General features: G+C 38.0%; 1 protein-coding gene across 1 annotated transcript in view; it reads right to left on the bottom strand.

Annotated features, from left to right (window-relative positions):
* Positions 1 to 326: 326 nt before the first annotated feature.
* MANBA (mannosidase, beta A, lysosomal) overlaps positions 327 to 9,785 on the bottom strand; it is a 224,978-nt gene continuing 215,519 nt past the window's right edge. Inside the window, exons 16-17 of the mRNA XM_006872718.1 lie at positions 5,492 to 5,749; positions 327 to 551 (exon numbers count right to left, since the gene is read on the bottom strand). Of these exons, the coding sequence (XP_006872780.1) occupies positions 327 to 551; positions 5,492 to 5,749 (483 nt within the window). The remainder of the gene's footprint in view (positions 552 to 5,491; positions 5,750 to 9,785) is intronic.

Raw genomic sequence — 9,785 nt, 5'->3', positions numbered from 1 at the left:
GTTTGGGGAAACAATATAATGAACTCAAGACAGCGTCTGAATTTACATCAAAGCTCAAATAGAACTAGGATTTCCACTGTGGGCCATTGTGTTCCACAAACCAAATGTTTTTTAAATGTTAGACTCTAATGCAAGCCTTGTTTGAAGACATCATCTGACTAAACAGTCTTTCCTGAGAGTATTCACTGTGCAAACGTGTCAAGGAGTGATTAATTAATCAAACATCTCTCAGTTTCTTAAAGTTCTCTTTGGTTGTCTTCATCTCCTTCCACTGCTTTAGAAACGCTTCATTTCCATCATCCACTGAAAATACAACTTGGATTCCCTCAGTAAATATCTGCCAGGGAAGTCACATGAAAAGATTGTTCTAATTCACTCTTGCTGGTGGGTTTCCAAGGGTAAAATAATATAGCTCGTGTCTTCTCAGTCATGAGGAAACCATTGTCACTAAATCTCCCTGGAATTCTCCCTACATCCAACCAGACAAAGAGAGCAACAGCTGAGGTCTCCAGCTCAAAAACAAATGTGTCATCTTGCTGAGAGATAAGGGCCTGAAAGAAAAAGAAAAATGAAATAAAGGTAAAGAAGAGCTATTCCTTTTTGGTATGCTTATCAGCACATTTCAGAGTTCCTAGGTGGCACAATGGTTAAGCAGTTGGCTACTAACTGAAAGCTTGGTCATTCAAACTCATGCAGAGGTGCCTCAGAAGACAGATTAATAAGACTATCTTTTCCTTACTAGACTGCAGTGGCATCTTGGTTGTAAGTCAAGTGACCATCCTTATGAGTGTTTCTAGAGTCTATTCTGTTGCATTTGGGGAAATGTCAATATGTTAATTACTGAAACTTTCTTTTTATTTTGAAGTTCCTGGGTGTTATAAATGGCATAATGTTGTTATTCAGTGCCTTGAATCAGTTCCAACTCATAAGGACCCTGTCTACGGTTTCCGAGGAGCAGCTGATGGGTCTGAACCACCAACTTTGTGATTCAAACTGACCTTGCAGTCCAGTGCATTATCCTGCAGTGCCATACCAGGTACCATTGGTGGTTTGAACCCACCTAGAGACACCTCAGGAGAAAAGCCTAACAATCTGTTTCCAAAAGGTTAACCTTGAAATTCTTACAAAGCAGTTTTATTCCGCAGCACATGGGGTCACCATGACTTAGAATAGATTTGGTGGCAACAGGTTTGGCATTTGGGTTTTAAAAGAACATTCAAGGAGGCCTAATAAGGAGTACATTTTGCACAACGTAGGTTCTGCAGCTGCTGAAGTCATATATTCCGTGTACTCTGTGCACATTCTGTGCAGTGTTTCAGACACTTAAAAACACATGGAAAATTATCTAAGGCTGTGGAAAATTACCAGATTGCAATCTCAAATAAAGGAAATATGTAGTCTCCAACTATTAAGGGGAATATTTCACAAGAAGCTCAACACTTTATATATGTTAGCTTTTCTCACAGTATGATCAAGAGAGAAACATGTCTGCATAAATACTAGATAGTTTAAGTTATTTTCTAAGGGTCTATCTGGACCTAGAGGCAGAGCAGAATCATAGAGCTTACATTCTAGTCTTTTGGAATAACTCAGTAATCTAGAAACTCACCTACCAGGCATTTATGTGAGTTCTATGCCTGGAGATTTCTCTCTTTTATTTAATATCACAGTAAATTCACATTATTAGCACTTTCAACTTATGCAAATCCCATGTACTCTCAGCAAAAAGAAAGAAGCAGTTTAAATCATTCAGGCTCCATTCCACTCAATTAGCAAATTCTCAGGTACCGAGAGTTAGGAAGTGCTGCTCCACACTTAGTGTGAACAACCTAGTATTTAAAGCTGTGCATTTGCCTGCAATATGGCTCTTCAATATGTATACCTGTAATGCTGTGGGTCTCACATTATGCTATGTGCAACATAATAAACTTCAAAGAACAATTTTTATCATATATAACTCTAGCCTTCCATATTTTTATAACCATCAGTCAGAGTTCTGAGTTATATAATAAAAGCTACTCTGGATAAATGAAAAAGAGAATAAAATACATTGTCATTACTGTTTTTAAGTGCCATCAAGCCAGTTCTAACCCACAGAGGCCCTGTATAGGATTTCCAAGAAACACCTAGTGAGCTTGAACCATTGTCCATGTGGTTCAAACCATCTTTTCAGTCCAGCACATTAGCCCAGAGCAGCATACCAGGACTCTAATAAAATATATTAAGTAGCTTAGTATAGAGTCAGATTTGAAGCTAAATGTCAGGAACAACACTGAAATTCCCAAACCACACACCAAACTGTTCAAGTAAAGACCCTAAGGCAACCGCAGGCATGACGTTCACAGACCAATCCTGTATGACTGAGAAGCCACCAGCACATCCTTGGCCACTGCTACTCCAAGGCTGAGACCAGAGGAACACTGGCCCCTTATTTACTCTCACTGCCTTCTTCAGATGGAAATTTCATCATCAGCACTCTGTCTTCAGGGAGGCAGGGCAAGCTTGATTCTGGCATCTCTGAGAAAGTTCACCCAAGTGGTTAGCCTGTACTATGTCCACATTAAACGTTAACTGAAATTATCCAACAGGCAATCAAGATGCAATGATAATTAATTACTGATGATTGGAATACAAAAGTTGGTAACAAAGAAGGATCAGTAGTTGGAAAATGTGGCCTTGATGAAAGAAATGATCCAAGGACTACACAACAGAATTTTGCAATACCAACGATTTATTCATTTCAAATACCTTGTTCAATAACATAAACATTAACTACAAGTGGACCTTGGTGGATTGAATACACAGGAACCAAATCAATGATGTCATGGAAGGAAGTGATAGAAAAACTCAATATCATCAGTCAGGACAAAGCTAGGAGTCAGTGGCTCATATGCAAGCTCAAATTGAAGCTTGAATACTTGAATTTAATGACCATCTCATGAATAGAATTGAAGCATTGAATACTACTGACCAAAGACCAGAAGAGTTGGGGGATGACATACACAAAAAAAAGGAAAAGGTCATTAAAAAGACAGAAAAGAAAGGTCAAAATGAATGCCAGAAGACACTCTGAAATTTACTCTTGAACATAGAATAGTTAAAGAGAAAGAAAGAAATGATGAAGTAAAAAGGCTGAACAGAAGATTTCAAAGGGTAGCTTGAGAAGATAAAGTTAAGTATAATGCTCATGGGCAGTTGTACAAATAGGCCTTGCTGTGCTAAAGAGCCCATAGCCAAAAACAGGGATGTTGTGAGAAGATATCAAGAACATCATATAGGAAGAAAGCAAAAGGTTATTAAGAAGACAAGAAAGAAGGAAAAGACCAAATTGGATGTCAGAAGAGACTCTGAAATTTGTTCTCAAGCATAAAGATGCTAAAGCAAATGGAAGAAATGAGGAGGTAAAAGAGTTGAATAGAAAATTCCAAATGGCAGCTGGAGAAGAAATGGTCAAGTACTATAATGAAATGTGCAAAGACCTGGATTTAGAAAACCAAAAGGGAAGAATATGCTAAGCATTTCTCAAGTTGAAAGAACTCAAGAAACAATTCAAGCCTCAAGTTGAAATAATGAAGGATTCCATGGGCAAAACATTGAATGACAATAATTGTTGTTGTTCTTGCTAAATGCCATCGAGTCAATTCTAACCCATAGCAACCCTGTATAGGGTTTTCAAGGAGCAGCTGGTGAACGACAATAATGGAACATCAAAAAAAGATGGAAAGAATACAGAGTCACTATACCAAAAAGCATTGGTTGATGTTAAATCATTTCAGGAGGTAGCATATGATCAAGAGCTAATAGTACTGAAGGAAGATGTCCATGTTGCATGGAAGACACCAGTGAAAAACAAAACCAAAAAGCCCTAAACCCATTGCTGTCAAGTTTAATCCAACTCATAGTGATATTATGGGGCAGAGTAGAACTGCTGAAGAGAGTTTCCAAGGCTGAAATATTAAGTAAAGCAGACTGTCGTATCTTTCTCCTATGGATCAGCTGATGGATTTAAACCATTGACCTTTTGGTTAGCAGCTGAACATTAAACCACTGTACCACCAGGGCTTCTGGTGAAAACAAGACTCCAGAAATTGACAGAATACCAATGAGATGTTACAGCAAATGATCAAAATGCTAGAAGTGCTCACTCATCTAAGTCAAGAAACTTGTCACCAATCAAACCACCCAACTGGACAAAATTCACAGTTGTGCCCATTTCAAAAAGAGGTTATCCAATATACTGCAGAAATTATTGAACAATACCATTAATATCACATGCAAGTGAATTTTTGCTGATGATAATTTAAAAATAGTTGCAGCAGTGTATGGACAGCCAGAGTGTTCCTTGGAGGCCAAGATGGCCAAACTTCGTCTCTCATACTTCGGACATACTGTTAGGAGGAACCAGTCGCTGGAGAAGCATATCATGTTTGCTAAGGTTTTATTGTTGTTGTGAAGTGCCATCGAGTCAGTTCCGACCCATAGCGACCCTGTATAGGGTTTCCAAGGAGCAGCTGGTGAGCTTGAACCGCCGACCTTGCAGTCTGGCAAACCATTTTTATATAGTTCTTTTTTGTGCTGTAAGATAAAGCACTGAACTGCAAGGCTGATTTGAACCACAAAGTCAGTGGTTCAAACCCACCAGTGGCTCTTTGGAAACCTATACAGGCTTACTGTGAGTTGTAACCAACTTGATGGCACTTAACAACAACATTTTTAAAGTAAATGTAAAAAACCCTTAAGCCTTCTCAATGAAATAAACATGGAAAACAAATTTAAAATTCACTGAGAATAGAGAATGAAACCTAGAAAAATATTTTCAATTACTATGTGTAAGAAGGAAAGGGTTTCAATCAACTAGACAGATTTCAAATCCTCCAGCTGCACAATGTTTATAACAACATGTCCTGATCATCCCATTTTGTTCTTGGCAATTATAAAGCGATCTGGTGATTAAGCTACTTGGAAGCAATAAATCAAAGAGAGTAGAGTGAATATTAATAGACTGTACTTGAAAACTCAAAATCAGAGTGTTTCAACTGTGTTCCAATGCTTTCTGAGTACAGGACCTTCAAGAGAATCCTTAATCCTTAACCTCTCCATACTGTTTTTTTTTTTTTTTTTTTTTTTCTATTTATAAACTGTAGGTTATAATACTTCAGCAGTGTTAAGAAAATCAGATATGAGACAGTAAAGCACCTAGGGCAGTAATTGGAACCTAGTGGAAGATCAACCAGACAGTGATGACTAGTATGATTGATTACTGTGTCACCATCCCTCTAGGGAACGATGATGTGACAGCAGGAATGGCAGTAACACACCACTTTGACAAATGCTAGGTAGAAATAAAAATCATTTGGTCTTTACTTCCGGTGGGAAGGGAGTCAGTCTTCCCCATGCCTCAGGTAAGCTTAGTACCAATGGGAACTCTACAAGGAGCAATATACCACCTGCTGGTCACTAGCCCAGGACTCTAGAAGACTCTAGTGCTTACTGTGATATGTGCCTTCTGGAGCCCCACAGCCTCCTTCGGTGAGGATAGGAAGTGATAGTTGGTTGGGCCCAAGGGCTTGCTGTTAGTTGAAAGGTAAAAGGAAATCAAACAGCTTTTCCGAGTACATTTCATACATCTGCTCAGCAATGAAGACACTGACTCCTTATAGATGAGACTGGCTGTCCCTGATTTTATCACAAAATGTTCAGTCACATGAGAACACAAAGGCTTCAAGGAACTCCACGTGTGTATGTTCACCTGGGGAAAAGTAAACAGAATATAAACAAACATACTTAGTGCTATTGAATAACTGTAGTAATAATAGGTGGGAACTGCAATTGTAGAACCGGTTGAAATAATATGAAACCTGATTTTTAATGTGACTCAACAAGTAATGAAATTTCCCGAAGCATCCATAACTTCATATGTAAAATGAGAAGAGAAACAGCATTTAATTCACAGGCTGTTGTGAGAATTAAATGATAAAAAAAAAAAAAATCCATCAGAAGCACAGTAACTGGCATATTGTAATCATTCCATATAACATTGCCTATTGCCATTATTTGGTTTCCTGGTGTGGCACTGTACGATAAGCACTCCACCATAAGATCTGTTTTAATTGCAAGGTCAGCAGTTCAAACTCACCAACCACTCTTTGGAAACCCTACACAGCATCTCTATGAGTTGAACCGACTTGACAGCACTTAACAACAACAACATTGCTATTAGTATTTGTGATATCCCAACTGTAGCCACCCAAGATGTGAGTTTCTCACCACTCTTTTTACTTAGCATGGCTTAAATATGTTTATTTTTCCATATACTAATTCTAGATAGTTTTACTGCTTTGTACTTTAATATAACATATTTTTACCATTTATTTCACAAAGTATGGACTTTTCCCAGTTTCACATAATTATAAGTAGCCTTACGTTTAAGTGGTATTTTACAGTGTTTAAATAACTTTCTTCTAATTATTTTACTCACTACCAAAGCAACCCTTTAAAAAGACAGAATGGTATCATTTTAAAGATGAATCATCAAAACATTATGGGTTTGACTTCCACTTTGGGGGTGGGGAAAGCAGAGACAGTGAAAACTCCTCTGCCCAAACCAAAAAAAAGCAGAGAAAGAGTGGTCTGCAGAAAACCTGCAGAGCTTTGGATATCATTTAAGGTTACAGGCGCCAGTTCCCTGTGCCCATTGAGAAGAAATCTGATGGTAGAAGCAAAATACAGTGATTTCTGAATTGATCCAGCTGCTGCGGCCAGCAGGCAGAAGTCCTCAGTACGGATGGCAGGGCCACCGTCAAGCTGAGGCAGTGACCCAGCACTAGAAGCCATGGAGCTGCATGTCTGAAGGGAGAGGTGTGACTGATTTTTTATCTTTCACTTTCATTTTTCACATATCTCTCTTCTTCACCCAGATCAACCCTCACTGCACAGCCCAGATGCCTTCAGGTGGGCAGGAGTACACCCCCAAAAGGGTCCAGCATTGCACCCACAGTATTCTAACAGCACAGAGAGGAAACCCACAGACTTCTTCTTAGGATGTTTTGACCCTGGAAACCAGCCCCATAGTTAACATAGGCAGGACCCTTTGCAAAGCAAAGGCCAGTGAACAGTGTCAATCACAATTTTATTTTTGTTTTTGACTGGTGTTTTCTGACTCTGCTTTTATATTGTTTCTGCCTTTGGTCCTTTTGGCCTCACTCTTTTCCTAGGGTTTACAGCTTTCTACCCCTATCTTACCCAAGAAGAGATAGCAACTGTGCCCATATAGCCAAGCTACAAACATACCCTGTAGTACCCCACCATCTGGACAAGAGCCAAAACCAGCTGCTAGGCATTACATGTGAAAAGGGAAGCCTAGCTCCAGAGCATACCCACCAGGGGATACTCAGTAAGGTTAACAACAAAGGAACATACATCCATTTAAGCATTAAAAACTCACATAGCTGTTGAAAAAATCCAATAAAACACAATTAAAGATATCAACACATGTCCAAAAACAGAAAAAAGTAACTTAGACAAATGCTACAGGAGCAATCAAACAAGATAGTTATGGCATTGGAAACAATCCAAACTGGCAAAAAGAAGCCCAGATGATTAATAATAAAATATCAGAAATGGACAATACACTGGAAGGGCAAAGGAGCAGAAGGGAAGAGATGGATGCCAGAACCAATGAGCTGGAAGACAAATCTCTCAATACTGCTAAGATAGGAGACCAAGCAGAAAAAAAGATTGAAAAATCTGAAGAGAGTCTAAGATCCATGCTGGATAACATGAAGAGGAATAACTTAAGAATTATTGGCATTCCAGAACAGGAAGAATCACAAAAGTCCACAGAAGAGATAGGTGAAGAGCTTCTGGAAGAAAAATTTCCTCACATCTTGAAGGACAAGAAGATAAATATTCAAGAAGCTGAAAGAACCCAGAAAGGATAGACCCCAAAAGAAAATCACGGAAACATATCATAATCAAGCTCTCCAAAATCAAAGACAAGAAGAGAATCCTAAAAGCAGCCAGGGAAAAGAGGTATGCCACCTACAAAGGCAAGCAAATAAGATTAAGCTCTGACTTCTCAGCAGAAACCATGCAGGCAAGAAGGCAATGGGGAGACATATATAAAACCCTAAAAGAAAAAAAAAAAACTGCAAACCAAGAATCATCTATCCAGCTGTCAGTCAAATATAATGGTGCAATCAAAACATTCTAGGACAAACAGAAGCTTAGAGATTTTGTTAAAGCCAATCCAGCACTTCAAAACATTCTAAAGGGAGTTCTTTGGAATGAAAACCAGCAAGAACAGACAACAACCAGAGATTGACAGACATGGCAACACCACCTGTAACTCGATCAATGGATGGTAGAATTCAGAATGGAACAAAATTACAGCAATGAATTCAGAGGACCTATGAGGCCAACCAAAGATCAAAATATTAACAATATCAAAGAAGGGAAATCAAAATCAATATCAAAATATTAACAATATTAAAGAAGGGAAATCAAAAAAACCTTTGAGGCCAACCAAAGATCAAAATATTAACAATATCAAAGAACCAGGAGGTGAGGAGGTCGAGTAGATGGCAGGATACAATAGACTGTCTTAAACACAGGGAAAATTTAAGACTATAGGGTGACCCCAAAGAAAATGAATACTTCACAACTTACCACGAAAATGAAGATGCAAGCAGAACAAAGAAACATTAAAACAAAGAAGAAATCGACAAGAAATAGCACAAAAAACCATGAATGCAACACAAGAAGGCATTCAGAACAAAGGAACAAATAGTACAACAAAAAATTAACATAATGACAGCAGTTAATCCATATATATCAATAATTACACTGAATGTCAATGGATTAAATGCACCAGTGAAGAGACAGAGAGTGGCTGAATGGATAAGAAAACAAGACCCTTCAATATGCTGCCTGTAAGAGACACACCTTACACACAAAGACAAAAACAGACTAAAAGTTAAAGGATGGAAAAAAAATACCAAGCTAACAGCAATAAAAAACAAGATGGAGTGGCAATACTAATCTCCAATAAAATAAACTTTAAGGTGAAACCAGCATAAGAGATAAAGAAGGACACTATCTCATGATTAAAGAATCAATTGAACAAGATAGCATAATCATAATTAACATCTATGCTCCAAATGAAAGAGCACCAAGATATATAAAGCAAACCCCACTAGAATTGAAGAAAGAAATAGATAAATCTACAATTATAGTGGGCGTTTTAATATGCCACTTTCGAAAAGGGATAGAACAACCAGAAAGAAACTTGATAAAGCTACAGAGGAACTAAACAGCACAACCAATTAACTTGAACTCATAGAGGTGTACAGAGCATTCAACCCAACAACAGCACAATATACATTCTTTTCCAGTGCACATGGAACATTCTCCAGAATTGACCATGTGTTAGGTCACAAAGCAAGCCTCCATAAATTTACAAACATCAAAATACTACAAAGCATCTTTTCAGACCACAATTCCATAAACTTAGAAATCAACAATAAGAAGACCAAGGAAATAAAGTTTAATACATGGAGACCGAATAACACCCTGCTGAAGAGAGATTGAATAATAGAAGACATTAAACATGAATTCAGAAAGTTCCTAGAAACAAACAAGAACGAAAACACAACATACCGAAATCTTTGGGACATGGTGAAAGCAGTGCTGAGAGGACTATTTATTGCGATAAATGTGTACAATTAGAAATTATCAAAATTAACACATTGACACAACATCTTCAACAACTAGAAACAGACCAACAG

This window comes from Chrysochloris asiatica, unplaced genomic scaffold, assembly GCF_000296735.1.
Source record: "Chrysochloris asiatica unplaced genomic scaffold, ChrAsi1.0 scaffold00211, whole genome shotgun sequence".
In the NCBI taxonomy this organism is placed as follows: Eukaryota; Metazoa; Chordata; class Mammalia; order Afrosoricida; family Chrysochloridae; genus Chrysochloris; species Chrysochloris asiatica.
The sequence above is the reverse complement of the archived record's forward strand: the minus strand, read 5'-3'. Positions and strand labels throughout refer to the sequence as shown.